This window comes from Chanos chanos, chromosome 2 (genome assembly GCF_902362185.1).
Source record: "Chanos chanos chromosome 2, fChaCha1.1, whole genome shotgun sequence".
In the NCBI taxonomy this organism is placed as follows: Eukaryota; Metazoa; Chordata; class Actinopteri; order Gonorynchiformes; family Chanidae; genus Chanos; species Chanos chanos.
The window spans coordinates 24,280,901-24,297,634 of record NC_044496.1 but is presented as its reverse complement, the minus strand read 5'-3'; the positions used below and the strand labels follow the sequence as shown (position 1 = coordinate 24,297,634).

Below are 16,734 nucleotides of genomic sequence, written 5' to 3'. Positions count from 1 at the left end.
TGGACTTGCATGCCCTCATTTCTGTCAAATACATGTGAAAGAACAATTTTGTAAAGGTCATATTGGAATGTGTCATATCAGAATATGATTTCATTCACATGTTTTCTTCTAATTTTGCTTGGCTTGAAATCAGCTCTGGCTGTCACTGGTCCATAAGTGACCACAGTGAATGACCGAGGAGTGAGATTCTCACCTGAGCCAAAATAAGGGCAGCCCTCACATTTCTTGCCCCAGGCTTTACCCACTCGGCTGCAGCAGCAGATCTGCTTGGTGATGTTCTTGAGGATGGGCAGTGAGCAGGAACCTTGGTTTAAGATGCGGAAGCACTGATCCTTCTCCTCTGATATTACCTTTTGAGCTGTGGGGTGCAAATATGCCCAGATAGAGACTTACACTGGAGAAAGACCAAAGGAGCATGGCCATCATGGTCAGTCACCGATTCAGGCTTTAAATATGCTTTAAGCGAAAGAGAGAACAAAACCAAACATGCAGGTCCATCACATGCAGATCCATGAACATTCAATGAACCAACCAAAGAGCTCCTTAGCAGGATAAGGGCCTTTATGATTAACTTGCTAAATGTACCTCCGTGTGTCCTCATTGTATATGAGATTGGAAACCCAAAGCACCTTGTCAGTAGGTAATAATTAAACATCGTTTTCTATTATTTACCATATAACTGCAGAATATGCGAAGTGATACTTCCCTTCCTCATCTCCCAGAGTAGCAGATCTCTGGTTTGATATTTCTCAGTATGTTTGTACCTTCCATAGTGGACTCCATTTTTAAGAAAGCTTAGCAGAGACCCTTCCTGATGGTAAAATGAAGGTGCTTTCAAGTCAGCAGAAGTATTCTGAGCAGGGTCTCTCAATCCCTAACTGAAAGTGTGCTTACTGTAAATGTTGTGTCCTGGATTTGGTACCTGACTGTTAAAGACAAAGCCAAGCTCTCTAAAGTGGTTGGTCAGTAAAGCAAGATCACTGGATACAAGTAGGCCCAGGTCTTTGACCACCACTCTTAGACAGAGAGAAGGATGACTAGTGGGGTCCAATCCACCCCTACACCACTACTTTGAACTAATAGCCTCAAGAGGCAGGCTCAGGGTCCCTTGTGCGAAAAAGTCTGTCTTTACGTGATCTTTTATCCCAACTGCAGTATTCAGCTCAACCTCTCTTGGTATAGCCTCACAGAGCAGTGGTATTCACCTACTCATCTTGTACATTTCACTTAACCTGTAAATACTTGCATATTGTATGGGTTTCCTATGTTTTTATGTGTATACTCTGCTCTAATGTTCTTATCTGCATATCCCTATGTTGTTATGTGCACACCTCTATGTTTTAATATGTATTTACATGGTTTACTCCTGTGTTTTAATACTGTTTGAGGAGTGGTGAGTCACATGCATGTAAGCTGAAGACAAATTTCTGCTTTTGCTAGCAAATGTAGTCAGTAACATTTGAATTGGATTGAACTGCATTGAATCACATAGGCTTGTTCGTTTTGTTGTCTGGGTAAACTCAGCGTAACTGAAGATGAATCTCTTCACTGCCCAGAGGAAAAACCCCAAAGTTCAAGGCATCTGATTGGTTTTAGTGGAATACAAGAATACAGCCAGGCACAATCACAGAGCAGCCACAGAGACATCTAACAGACCATCTCAGAGCAAGTCACGATACAAACACACATACACACACACACCTACACACACACACATCCACACACATCCCCTCAGAGAGTGAGGGAGTCACAGGAGCAGCAGCATTCCAGCAGCCTCTTTTAAAGAAAGGCCATGATTTAACCAGATAAACTCCCAGATGCACAAAACAGACAAGCAGCTGCAGACTTCAACAGAGGACATGGCAAACACCAACCGGGAGCTGCAGAGTTAAACAGTCAGAAGACACAGCAAACACCAACTGGGAGCTGCACATTTGAAAAGTCAGAGGACATGGCATACACCAGCAGAAAGCTGGATACAAGGGGTCACAGCTGGTCAAGCCCCCTAGCAGCAGGATGCAAACAGCGTCGGAACAACGGGAAGCCCAGTCCAGCCCAACAGGTATCTCAAAAGCACAGTGACTGGCCGGCAACTGGCCGGCAACGCCTTCTGGAACACGCAGAACCACAGTGTAACACAGCCAAACCCACCAACCACAGTGTGTTTTCCACTCCAAATAGGGATAAGTGAATGATAGAGGATTGGTGTGGATTGGAATTTTTTTTTTGAACAGTCAAATTGATTTTGGACAGTATAAACTTGCCTTTGTCTTCCATTTCTAGCAAGATCCAAACTAAAATTATTGCCATGTTAACATAAGGAAATGCGTGGTTGGAAAAGTTTTAAAAAGCTCCTTTGTTCCATTTTGGATGAAAGCACTACATCGATAATGGGCATGTTTGGGACTGGCATCCATAAAAAATATTTATCCTAATATTCCTGCATGAAATGAGTGTATGATGGTGAGGAGAGGGGGGTGTGACTGGTTCACGCTGTATGCCTTGCTGTATTCCTGCTATGAACATCTCCCTTTTACGCTTCTCTTTGTGCCCTGTACTTACAGATACAGAGTACGTGGGAGGCGTCCAGTAAATATCCTGGCTTGCAGATGCAACTGTAGCTGCCTCGAGTGTTCACGCAGTTTCCGTTCTCACAGAAGCCAGGCTGCAAACACTCATTAATATCTACACCAGAGGGAAAACATGGCCGTCACATCCCCAGACCACAGCTACAGGACAGGGAGTATTGTCTGTGCAGAACTGAGCAATGACCTTCACAGACAGAGCAGTCAAAGTATTTTATACCTACGCAATTGTGTACATGCCAAAAAACACAAAATCACAACCTGATCTTTAAGAAGGTGAAGGGAAAAGGTCCTGGGAGATGACATTTAGCTGTTAGGTTGAATCCTTATGGACAATGTTAGCACTTCTGCCCAGATCTTAGTGTGTTGTCCAGATGTACGGTTCAAATGATTCAGTTCCTTAAGGACACCACCTCTGAGACTGATTCTCATTTATTGTACGTTACTGGCAGATGTGAGCAAAGATGTGAGCTCATTGCTTTAACCGAATAAAATAAACATTACAAATTTAACTCGTGTTAAGTTTGATTCGGACGTCAGTTGTTACACTTTTGAGGAACGTTTGCAACGATTGATTGATTCAGTCAAAGCAATGGCCATGAATGATGATTTCAAATAAAGTTAACTTTGAGATTTGATAGAGAAACCCTAATTAAATTTTCTTTTAAATGAGGACGGAGGATGGAGCTACATCGTGCTGTTAAGACTAAAAGGAAAACAAATACATCGTGCCTCTTGCTTACAACCACACACAATAAAGGAACATTGCTTGCTTTTTTGTTCATATTTTCATGATCTTCTGTGTGAAGGGTAAAGAATCTGTCACAGATGCATTGCTGGTCTAGTAATGTTCAGATCTTTTTAGTGGAGGTCTCTGCAGCAGAGGTTCAGCAGAAGTTGACTGTCTCTCATCAAGTGGACCTGCTAGTGCTGAACTGTTGCGTTGGGTCTCTGAACTAATCTGATTGGCTACTTGGCTGAGCAGGCCACACACATGCACTGCCTCTCTCGGCTGAGGAGGAACTTCAAAGGCTTTCTGATGCATGTGCATGAGAAAAGGCAATATATTTCAACCCAAGATATCTGCCAGATATTCACACAAACATACGCGCGCACACACGCGCACACACACACACACACACACCATTCAGTGAAGCTATTTTGTGATAAATTACTCCAAGTAACCTCACTGAATATTTTTATTTAGATATAAATATATAAAGACAGCGATTGCTCCACATAAATACAGAACTTCTGTAAATAGTCATCAAAAATTCATCAAAAATCATGACGTCATTCAGAACTTCAAGGGAAATGATCCTGCAGATTGCTGGGTAGGGAGAGAGTGCCAGGCCTGGGTTAATATGTTGAGTTGTGAGAAGAGCAGAAAAGGACACTCACCCACACACTTAGAACCATTGGTTCTCTCAAAGCCCTGAGAACAGCTCCCCTCTCCACTCACACTGTTTCCTGTAGGCACATCACACCATTAGTCCGTACAGAGGGAAAAGTCAAGTAGAATCTGTGCCTTGTATGTGTGAGGCATGACTTGATCTGTCTATGGTTTCATTCTCTGCGTGAGAGAAGTGTGAGAAAATCTAAGTGGGAGAAGTAGCGACATGACCCCATGACCTCTGCATGCCACCGGCCAACATCCACCTGTGGTCACTCATCTTCACCCCACTCAGGATCTAATTCAAGGGTCTTTTACAAGAGCACTATCTCCTACATCTCAACCATCTGCCCCATCCAGTGACTGCTCGTCTATGTATCCCTATATAAAAACTCTATCAATCTCATTAACCTTAGGGATTTCTTCCCTGGGTCCTTTCTCTGACAGACAGTTTTTTTCAAACTCCCCTTTGTGCTCAGTAACTGAGGTTACACTGCAGCATGCACTGACTCCTCAAATTTCTTGCAATAGTCTTTCTTCTGTGTTTTTTTTCACCAGACCACACACCTACCTCTAGACCTTTAAATTGCACCAAAACGGTTACCTCACACGAGGTCAAGATTGATTTCATTTAGCTGGTAGAGTAAACATGGACATCAGTAGACCAGAGGAGTCAGTCCAGGGGACATAATTCTCCAAAACAATAAATTGGCCTGACTCTACGTTTCTGTTTGAACCACACATGTGAAAGAATGGGAGGACAACACATCCCTTGTGTGGAGAAGATCAAAGCCATTTGAAAGAGATTAGGGCAGTATAAAGAACCAAAGTGAGGTTACAGGAGAGAAAAAGAGACATTTTACTCCTTTTGCTTTGCCCTAAGGCTCTCTCTTCCCTCTGCTTTCACTCCCTCCCTCTCTCTCTCTCCCTCCCTCTCTCTGTCTCTCTCTCTCTCTCTGATCACAGGCCAGATTCCTCCAAACAATGTGTTCAATGTTCAGCAGCATCCATCATGTTTCTCAGACATCTTTTCATTACCGTGTTACTGCTTTACTGTGGAGAACTTGAAACCGTGTAGATCTTGTGTGGTGTCTTCAGAGTAATAAGATATGTGTACTATTGCTGATAATGACTTTTCAGGACTGTTCCCACTGACTGTGACATACAAAAAAACTGTGTCGCCACTATTATTTTTGTATGGCTGTGTTCATTAGCTGTTTGACAGGAACAGAATTTTATCCCACGACTCTTCTGGCCAACAGTTAACACTAGTAAAATCATTACTTAATACAGTTATGAATATAGCCAACTGCCAACGATCAGCAACAGTTATGAAAACAATGGCTCTTTTCTGTCTGCTTAAGAAAAACAAAACAGGGAACTGCTATCAGCTTCACTTTTTTGGAACTTATCCCAGGATATGTAGTATAAAGTTATGAGTTAGTAAGTGATAATACAAACTGTTTTTCTTTCTTTTTTTTTTTTTAAGGGCCATCGGACAGAATGTTAAGAGTTCAACCTCTTGCAGTTGATCCAGTCTCTGCTCGAGTGAAAGTTAGGCGGCCAACTAGTGAACAAATATGGAAAAGAAAGCCCGGTCAAGTTCGACGGGTCTGGAGCGAGACTAAGAATAGCAAATCCCATATCATGAAGTCATTCTGTCTGCTTTTTCTTGCTGTTTTAAAGAAAAAAATGGTCTGAATCTAGCAATTCCATTATGAGCCCTACAGTTATGTCATTAGTACATTAGTGTGTGTGAGTGTGTGTGTGTGTGTGTGTGTGTGTGAGTGTGTGTGTGTGTGTGTGTGTGTGTATGTTTGTGTTCAAGAGTGATTGGTGAGGTAATTCCCCTTCTTTTCAGGGGTGAAGGCTGGGTTGACTTAAACAGAACACATTGTTCTGAGAGCGCTGTGGCTACAGCTGGGTTACTCACAGGTCAGACTTACCTGAGCGATTTGGGCAAAGCGTACATTCGTTAATACCCCAGGCCATCCCAACACCCCTGCAACACGTCTCTAGACTCCTCAGGCCTGGGAGAGGAGAACTGCACTGTGGGAAAGAAAGGCAGATGCATTCACAACCTGGGGAACTTGGTCATGTCATGCAAATCTAATCATTGCTAAGTCTAATAGGGTTGAATGGTAGCACTCATGAACTTGTCCAGGTTCTAGGACCTCAAAGGATATTATCTCAACAGGTTGAGTAAACCAAGTGATAGTCTTTAGGTCCAAGAAAATGCCCTTTACTATATGCCTATTATACCAGCAAAATGTGTCTAATACACTGTAAAAATATAAGCACTTAATTTGTTACATCTACTTTTAGGTAGAATCAAATGGCAGAGTATGTTAAAAATGTCTTTTGAAAAATGGTTTGTGAAACAATGTTCTTGGGTTACCCTCTTAGGGATAGTTAAATTCAGTGATTCAGTGACCATTAAATTACCACACTTACTGCATTCAGGATGAGCTCTGTGTTCAAATCTTTCCTCCAAATATTTAATTAATCATGCCACATCCTTCAGCCTCAATGCAAACCCATACAATAATCTTGTGTAGTAGAAATGACTGAAATAATAATAATAGCATTCATTCATCATGGCAATAGCAGTATAATCCTACATCAGCACCAAAGCTGTCAGAGAGTGTGTGTGTGTGTGTGTGTGTGTGTGTGTGTGTGTAAGTGTGTGTGAGTGTGAGGGGGACAGGAGGGGTAGAGGGAGTGCATATTATGAAGTGACAGTGTCTTGTGGTTTGAGAGACTGTGGTGCTCACCTGTCCATTGCGGACCTCTCTGAAACAGTATTTGAATCCAGATGTCTCAGTGTAAGTCGCATCACCTCGGATAGTCTGAGCCTGGATCTGAGGGGGCGGGGCCTCTGCCCTCTCTCCGGGCAGTTGGCTGGTCCTAGCCCTCGAGAGTCCGGCTGACCAGGTGACCGTCTCTGAGTGCTCTCTGACTGTGGGGCCATAGCCCACCTTTAGAACCTGGTGAATCTTCACACTGGCCTCAGGGGGGTGCTGGACTCGCACCTTCACTAATGAAGGACCTATCAATGGAACAAGAGACAGCATCAGTGTGCATACGCGCGCACACACACACACACGCATGCTCCCACACACACACATACACACACACACAGCAGAAGAATGCCTGACCCCAACGAACTCTGACTTTTAGGCCTCAGGTCACCCCATTACAAATGCCAATCTGTATTCTGAAGCCAGGAATTTACAATCGTTCTACACTTCCTAACAACACTGAGACTTCCATTACCAAACAATGCAACTCGGAGTGTTTCCAAGAGGTCAAATATTCAAACTCGGAAAAAGGGTTTCTTAGTGTACTGACCTTGTGAGAAAGGGCTTATGGTTGTTTACTCCTCTTCTAGTGCTGTGGCCAAAGAGAAGAGGAGTGTGTGTGTGTGTGTTTGTTTGCGTGTGTCTGCACACATGCATGTTTGTGTATGTGTACATTTGTGTATATGTGTTTGCGTGTTGTGCACAGGCATGTTTGTGTATATGTGTGTGCTTGTGCATGTTTGTGTGTGCACATGCATGTTTGTGTATGTGCGTCTGTTGGATGGGGGGTGTAGTCTCTTTGTCTGAAAACAGAGAGCTCATTCTCTTGAAACATGCTATAGCCGTGAGTCACAGCCGCCTCCTGGAAGCCTTTTGGAAACTGAGCTGAAACACTGGCAAATGGCTTCCCCCATGGAACACAAGGCTGCTGCCAACAGGCCGTGTCTGGGGTGAGCTGAGGCCTGGACTCATTTCAGTGTTTTCATAAAAACATGAGCAGATAACATGTTCACTCTGGCTGACTCTCTATGTTCCTGCTACATATGCACAAAAACCACCCTCCTGCTTGGCCATGTGCAGATTATTAGAGAAAAAAAAATAAGGAAAGAGAGAAAGACAGGACATGAGCAGCTTTATATGTGATAAGGTGTGGGATACTGAGGACCTGTCCTCAATTTGTCGCTGTCTGAGAAGATAACACTCAGAGGAACCGGGTTACAATTCAGATTATCAGACCACAATGTGCACAGTTTCTTATTGGCTGTTAGCCAATTCTGACCTCTATTTTCACAAGAGCTCAGTGACCTCACAAACGATGGGAGTACTCCTGAAGGCTCACAGAGGCCAAACTGTTGGTTTTACTAGTCTCAGTCAGCACAGTCAATAACTCAGTGAATCAGAAACATGGTCAGAGGATAATGCCATACAACACACAGTTAAGTTGGATTCTGAACAGACCTTGTCACCAGACCTCAATGCTCTTCTGCTAACAAGCGCCTTGCAGTTTTACAGCTTCTGCAGAAGTGTCTCATTTCTGTGTGTGTGAAAAAAAGATCCCCATGCAGAGTTTAATTGCTTTGTGACTATTTCATTAAGTTGACTAATGTCAGGCTAGTGATGGATGTCCTTGTTGGATGCCTGCAAGTCACCCACAAGAACCGCCCATCTGCTCCCATCCCTGAACAGAACTCAGCATTGTTTTTATAAGTGTTACCTATGTGTATGTGTGTGTGTGTGTGTGTGTGTGTGTGTGTGTGTGAGAGAGAGAGAGAGAAGGGAGAGATGAGGTGAGTCATGATTAGTGGCTGTAGTCTTGCTGTTAAATGTCTCAGGTGAATGGTGAGGTATTTAGTGAGTGGGGCCCACACATTGCTGAAAGGGGACTTGCAACCTGGTGAAAAAAAGAGAAGCTGCACTGGTTTTGAAGAGCTAAGCGAGTGCAGGGATTCCCAGAGGGCTGAACAGAGGTGGGGGTGAGATAAAATAGACCTGTTGATGACAAGGGTATAGCTGATGGGAGCTCTGGACCAACCAAGAAGGTTCAGTTCCCTCACTCACATGGCACTGCAGCTTTGGGTTTTCTTTTTTCTCTCTGATGCCATGTCAGCATAACAACCCTTGACATTTCACGTGTTTGTATGCGCTCGGCAAGCTGTTTAGATTTAACTATCATTAAGCTTTGGTCAAGTTTCACCATCTCCCCTACTTGGAAACAGGCCTCACTGATGTAATTTTGGCATCTCAGCGCATAGATGAATACACACACTTATTCTGGCACCAAACCTGCACTTTATGTCCAAACCCACCATGTGTCAGTAACAGAGTAGGATCAAGTATCTGTACTACTAAGGCTCTTAATCTGAAGCTGCTGACCAGAGAGAGTGAATAAATGACCATGGAACACCGCTCTAAAAATGAGCTGTAATAAACTTAACAGGGTTTTAGACACAGAGATTATACTGTGCATATTCAACTAAGGCCCCAGTTTGTGCATATTCACCAGTCATAATTGAAATAAAAATAGAAGCTGGCAGGCACTGAGATGTATTCACTGGTGATTAACTGTAATAATATTCAGTTTGTTGTGCACTTTCGCAGCTGTGCAGAGCACATGGGAGTGGGTATGAAAAAAGAGCTTTAAGGGTAGTGTGGATGCATTATATACATCATTCATTTTAAGACCATTTGGATATACAGTTTATCACAGTTGTGTCGCTGACATTGCCAAGACTATGGAGTGCATTTAGTATTCACATAACCTTTTCAACTAGTCCTTAAGCACTAAGACTACACTTTTTAAACCCAACACACTATGAGAGGGGGGAAAGGGAAAGTATCTGAATTCTATGATTATAATCAACAATAACATATCAAATAGGCGAAATGTGCTGTAATGCTCAGGAAAAATAGCACCTGAGAGGACTAAAAGACTGCACACATGCAGAGCGGTGGTTTGTGTTCTCAGAACTGTGAACGCCCCTCCCCTATCTGAGGCTTCACTGTAGATGAGTAGAAACTCTTACCGCTGGAATGACTCTGCTGAGGGGTCTGTAGAGGCAGAATGTATTCTGAGTGGGTCAGCCGCTGATTGGCCGATGCAGAGGGGCTGGGCGGCGGTTTTTCGATGTCATTGGTGGAGGAGGCAGTGACAGGGATGTGGCAGAACTTGCCGGTGAAGTTGGGGGGGCAGAGACATCGATCCTTCTGGATGCACACCCCTCCATTCTTACACAACAAGGGGCAGAGGACTGAAGGGGAGAAGGGCGGGGGAAAGAAAGGAAACAAAAACAAGTTTTAAACAAAAGACGTTGACTCATGGATCAAAGAGTTACCGTCAACATGAATCCTCTGAGAAATCAGACAGTGAACAACCAAAGTAAACACTGGTCAAAGCGAACAATGCTCTAAAGACAGGACCGTCTTAATGCCAATAATGTAATTATGAGCAAATATGGTTTAGTCATCACACAAACTCTCTCTTGCTCCCTTTCCTTTTGTCCTGAAGGAAAATTATTGGGCCTCAGTGATGGTCACTGTGGAAAACAATCTAAAAAGAGCATCAGTGAAATGTAATCCGTCCCAGTTTATTTCATTTATTTCATTACAGTGCTACACATGCTTTCCATATCGCATGACTCTACTGTATTAATATGCCTGGAAAACTTGGCTTAGGACCATGCATAAGCAAATGGAAATAAATGTACCATGCAATCGACAGAGAGAGAAAGAGAGCGAGAGAAAGGAAGAGAGAGAGAGAAAGAGAGAGAGAGAGAGAGAGAGATAGAGAGAGAGAGAGAGAGAGAGAGAGAAAGAGACAGAGAGAGGGGGAGAGTGAGCGAGAGAGAAAGAGCAAGAGATCCCTTGTGGTCATTTGAACAGAATTATCTCCACTACATCTGAAATCACTCCAGTACAATCTACTGTTTCTGTCCAAACATCTGCCCATCAGTTATGCTGCTAGGATGAACTTCTAGTATAGAGTAAACAATTCTGCCAAAAGACATCGAGGAGCAAGAAAAAAAAATAGAAAGAAAGAGAGACACAAATTTAAAACAATGGCTGCTCAGCCAGCAGGCCTGCTCTGCTCCAAGTCATCAAGATTAACCCCTGAGAGCTCAAAAAAGTGTTAGAAATAAAGTGTCAATCTTTATCCACTTACTCTTTAGGCTGTCCACTGCTGTTTACTGTAAACAAACAGGCCACAGATGAAGTGTTCACAGCCTGGGGCTGATTGTGCATTTGAATCAGCGTAAGTGAATGTATATCAATATATCAGATAAGCAAAATTTCCATTAAGACTATACCAAATATGCCAAGCATCTATATTGTTCAGCTGAGTTTGGCTGAAACAGTGTATGAGATGAAAAGAGCGCAAGATGCCATGAAGTGGTAGAGCCAAGTGCTTAGTCAAATAAGGTGAACTGGTCAACCTCCAGGGACATCTGAGTTTTGAAAGTTATGCTATAACAGCAATGTGGGGAAAAAGGAGACCAAGTAGGCCAAGTTTCCAAGTGCTCTCCAGCAGGAAATGACATACAGTAGCTTATAGATGTGAGATCTGTTAGTTTTAGTTCAAAGCTCAGAGGGCACAAACAACCGCATTCATTTGAAATAGTCTCCACCTCCTCTCCCCTCTGGTTCCTCTGCTACGAACGAACGAAAGCTGAGCGGCATCCAGAGTTCACAGTGATTAATCATTTTGACTGATGTTGTCCTGCCTGTCCTTCGGGAATGTGGAGGCTGAACCTAAGTCTGAGATGTCTCTTGGCTTGTCACGGTGCCAGTGTTAGGTTTGAGGCATTTTATCAGCTCACATACATGGTGATTATTCTTCACTTACACCTGACACTGGAAAAGAAAAGACTGCTGCTTTTCACAGGAAGCAGGACAGAAAAAAGAAAATCCCGCGTGTGCATCTCCAAAAGTGTGTCAAATTCCTGGTGACTAACATACTAAAAGGAAACAACGAATTAGCAGTGTTAACATTAGCAGCATTAATATCTGAGAGATCATGGGAATAGTGTTTGGCTGATATTTACTGCAGTGCTGAGTGGTGCAATAGATCTCCATAGCCTAAATACTGTATGTGGGACACCTGTCCTGTGTCAGTACTCACAGGTCTTCTGACATCACTTTGGGGATGAGGTCATAGGGTGTACACTAACTGGATGACCTAATTGTTTGCTGAGAGAGACTGCTCCAGATGCAAGAGCTGGAGGTAGAGAGTTCTGAAGAAAAGTAAGTTGGAGCTTCTGGTATGTGCTCCAAACTCATCAAATCATCTATGTAATGACCAATGGACCACTTAAGGTTGAATAAATTCTTTTAACCAGTTTTGAAGGAGGAAAGAAATACCTAAATGTTTTCTTCTTCTGATGCACAGCATTTGTCAGTGTTTGTATGTGTAAGTTTTATAGCTGCATACTCCATTGGTAAGAGGAGCTGAGAAAGCTAAGGAGCATTGTTGTCTGATGGTGTCTTGCTAGTTGAGATCAGCGTCATGACACTGATAAACAAATCAAAAGGAAGATTGCCAGATGCTCTCTGTGACATCATTTCCTGCCAGCATTGCCAGAGATCTAAAGATGGTTGTAACATCAGCTCTGCAGGGGCCTGGAATGCTTGTGTCAACACACACACACTTCACATTTTGGGCATGTGTTCGGGCACTTCAAGGCTAAATGCATTAACGCACAAATCAAAGAAAGAAAAGGAAAAAGGGGTTGAGGAGGAGAGAGGAATATTTTGAGGTAAATTAAAGACATATGCTTTTCGTACTTCCTCTCTGTGCACGCTGAGGAGAATTCAACATGCCTACTTTTATCTCAGCAGCTCCACAACACATAAATAAGTCATTAAGATAATAGTGGAGTTACATTAACAATTCTGACACATGAATATCAGTGACAAACATAGAAGGGCATAGACACATGATGTTCCTTCTTCTCATACTGATACTATATTACTGTGTTATTATCATACTATGTGGTATAACCATATCATTTGGGTTTGAGCTAACAGTTACCTATGGATTGAACTGAGGACTGTAAGCTTTGTGGTCCTGTACAGCCTCTTTAATGCTGGAAATTGAACTTCAAGATATTGCAGGGTCTTAGAGATATATGCGTCCAGAAGACATGTTACCATCCACTGATGAAGGGCAGCTCAGAAATCACAGTGGCCAATAGGCCAGAGACTCATGAAACATCATATAGTGATGGCAGAGACAGGCTGATTAAAGAAACACACTGCAGAATGACGCTGTGCTTTTGCATTTCTCCATTTCTCCATCTTCCAGATGTTTCTGTGCTGTTCAGAAGCACTGCGGGTAAACGAGTTAAAGCTGGATGCGGAAGGCCAGAGCTCCTAGCACAAACCACGCTGTAGTCTGTGGTCACAAAAGAGTTGAGAACTCAACTAGAGGGATCCAAAATATTCTCATAAACTTATCATGATAAATTAAATCCTTTTTTATTTCTACAAAAGGGGAAAAAACTGTTGAACATATTATGTTAGAATACTAACACATGTTGTCGTACTCATTAAGTTATTACATAAGTTTCATAATCTGAAGTGTGACTCAAATCATTCAATTTGTGGGTGCGGTAATCATCGTCAAAACCACTTTTAATCCCATCTATCAACAAATATTGCCATATTAGCCGAAATTGAAACAACATCTAAGTAATGTGTTTTGATTGTGATAAATTATGTGATCTTCCTTTGGGTATAAATGATGTGTTAAATGAGTATAAATTATGTTTATACTGCTGATAAAGTGTTCTTCCCTTGACCTGCCAAGTCATGGAATAAAGCAAAGAAAATAGAGGATGAGATGATAGTCGCTGCATAGTGGTGGCAGATGAAATGGGAGGACATGTGACTATAATCAATCCAAGCTGCATCTCAATAGCTACATCAATCCACCCACCCACACACACACCCCTACACACACACACACACACACACACACATTTCATCAAATATCTGATGCCTCCGATTCCAGAACAGTTTGGCATTGAGTACTGAAATGCCTTCAGTCACTATCAATTCTCTGTGCCGTCTTTAGCCAACACAATCCCACATACGACTCTTAAATCAAAAAACTAACATTCTTAAAATGCTCTCAGAAAAGTTATGAGTTTTATCTCTTTTCAACCCACAAGGGAGCTTGGAGATTTGATATTGCGGGAATCGTGAGGAGGGAGTACGAGGGAGTACAGGGGAGGTTGGGTGAAGGTTTGGCTCCTCAGAGCATAGGAGCAGTTTGGACCTGTTGACAGGTGTGTATTCTCTGTACCACATTCAGTTTATTAAGTCTGTTCCTTGTGTTTATCAACCCCCCCCCCCCAACGGTATTCATCACTCTGAGGTAATTCTACCAAAATACCACTCACTCAACACCACTAACACGACACTAACCACTACTTTAGGGGGAAAGATATCTCCTCTTAGAACACAGAGTGTTGGGCCTGATTGTTTCTCCTCTAAATGTTACATAACTGTGCCCTCTTTTGTGCTTTGAACACAGGAATTGTTTTTGTGCAACAGCTTTTCATGTATTTTTGTTTAGATGTGCAAAAAAAGATGGCTGTTTTATTTGTGTGCATCTATATATAATATTGGAACAGAAATTAATCTTATTTTGAATCATAATTGTTTTTTTTTCTTTTCCAACTCTCTCAATTGCCAAAAATGAAAGCACCAAAAAGCACCACACATAAATAGGTCACAATGTTTGCGGAATGTTGGAGCTCACTTCCTTTTGGACAGAACGCAAAATACTCAACAAGATTATAATGGGGCCAGAGGAAAGTCCAGTCAACAGCCCAGCCCACACCAGTACACAGACATCCCATATACATGTGTACACACACACACACCGACATACGCGCACGCACACACACACACATACACATACACACGCACACACACACAAATCCATGCATACAAAACACACCCACATGCACTAGTACAGGTGCACACACACAGACACATGCATACATCATGTGCGTGTGGAACAGTGTTGGTGAGAGAATGAGCGAAAGAGAGAGAGAGAGAGAGAGAGAGAGAGAAGAAACCCATCTGTTTCTTGCACTTTGACCACACACTTGCAAATATATGCTCACATACACACCCACCCTGCTCAAATCATCAAACAGTAAGTGCCCCATAGCATGTCAAATATGTGCTCAGGTTTGCAGGTACAGTCTGTCAGCATGGTGCGAGACTGTCAGCATCTAACAGAGACCAGTCACAGCCCCACGACCCGGTCACAAACCCCTGACTGGAGCAGACTCCACACTCAACACCAGATCCCTCTATACACAAATCAATCTCCCTCTATCACTTCCTAAACCTAACCTGCACATGCCAGTGGAGGACTTTGCGTGTATGTGTGTGTTGAAGATGAAGGCACTTACAGACTCTGAAGCCAGAACCCTGGCGAGGCTGTGTGTTGGGGCCGTCCTGTTGGCTGTTGTAGAGAGTGGTAATGTTGCCTCGCTCGCAGTAGTTGGTGCAGCGTCCCTGGGCGCAGCGGAGCTTGCAGATGGTTGGCGTAAAGAGCACTTTTATGCGTTCGGCTCCATGTCCCCTTGAGAAGACCTGACTGCCCATCTGGCCGCTGGCTGGAGAGAAGAAGAGAACCCAGCAGCAGCAGAGCAGTACCACAGTCAGCCTGAGCATCAACATGCTTATTCCTTCACACACACATAACACACACACTCACACTCACACATACACGCACACACTCACACACACACACACACACACGCACACACACACGCACACACACACACACACTCACACACACTGCTGCGGGTACGAGAAGTTCAAATGATGAGAGCAGTCCATATGCGCTCTCTCTTTTCCCCTCTCTCTTTTTTCCCTCTCTCACTCCCTCTTTCTTCTAACGTATCCGTGGAACACCCAGCTGCCACACGAGAGAGAGCAGGAGTGGAAAAATGAAAAAATGAGAAAAAAAAAGAAAAAAGAAATGGCAGATGCTCTTCCAAAAAACACTATAACAGAAAGACCTCAGGGATGGAATAGAACATACACGTGTCTCTCTCTCCCTCTCTCGGCGTGCATGTGTGTGTATGAGTATGTGTGTGTATGTTTACAAGTATGGAAAAAAAATCAAACGCTTGTTTGGGGGTGACGAGCTGTCCGCTTAATTGGAAGCAGTGTCGCAAATGTGCACTGGGCCTTGCTCCAAACACAATGTTTAGAGGAGATCTGATCCATCACCCGCTGCTGTTAACTCCTCACTGCTGTCCTGTGCTGCACACAGACCACAACTGGTCCACTCCCCCTACTCTCTGCTTTGCACATGAGGAGGAGAGTAAAAAGTGGGCGGTGAGAGAAAGAGAGAGAGAGAGAGAGAGAGGTTTGGAGTTTTAGTTATTCTCTGGCACTGCAAATGTAAGTGAGGTCAGCGTTTTCTGGCAGAGGGATAAGAGGAAGGAGGGGGGGGAGAGTTTGAGGATGGGGAGGTTATTTTTCTTTAACTCTCCGTTTTCACCACTGTCATTCTATGGGCCCATACTGTTCTCCTGTGACCTATAGCCAGTGTACGCTTTAAATGAGGTATTGAGCATGAGGGCTGGAGGACCTCCCCACAGCAGAGACTGAGAGACCCTTTCCCTGCTAATGATCTCACCACTTAAATAAACATCACGGCACAATTAAGATTAGAAACAAATAACAACACATTTCTCTCAATTGAATCCCTCTGAAACATTAACTCTTTACTCATTTTCTGAAATGTCAGCTCAACACAAAAACCTCAGTCAGAGTTTGAGCGCTCTCAAAGGATCTCTCTAATGACTCTATAATTGTAAAACTTTGTTTCAGTAAATCTTGAAGTGCATAGAGGCTGATCTGACCTAATCCTGGTAAAAAGTTAAACATGAAACCTTTTAATGCATAAGTACTACTTGTTGGCATTTTT

The 16,734-nt window shown here is 43.1% G+C and overlaps 1 protein-coding gene across 1 annotated transcript in view; it reads right to left on the bottom strand.

Moving 5' to 3' along the window:
* Window positions 1–15,529, bottom strand: part of ltbp4 (latent transforming growth factor beta binding protein 4) — a 28,995-nt gene extending 13,466 nt beyond the window's left edge. Inside the window, exons 1-5 of the mRNA XM_030766023.1 lie at window positions 15,203–15,529; window positions 9,803–10,027; window positions 6,753–7,027; window positions 5,925–6,027; window positions 194–358 (exon numbers count right to left, since the gene is read on the bottom strand). Coding sequence (XP_030621883.1) covers window positions 194–358; window positions 5,925–6,027; window positions 6,753–7,027; window positions 9,803–10,027; window positions 15,203–15,473 — 1,039 coding nt within the window. The 5' untranslated portion in view covers window positions 15,474–15,529. The remainder of the gene's footprint in view (window positions 1–193; window positions 359–5,924; window positions 6,028–6,752; window positions 7,028–9,802; window positions 10,028–15,202) is intronic.
* Window positions 15,530–16,734: the final 1,205 nt, after the last annotated feature.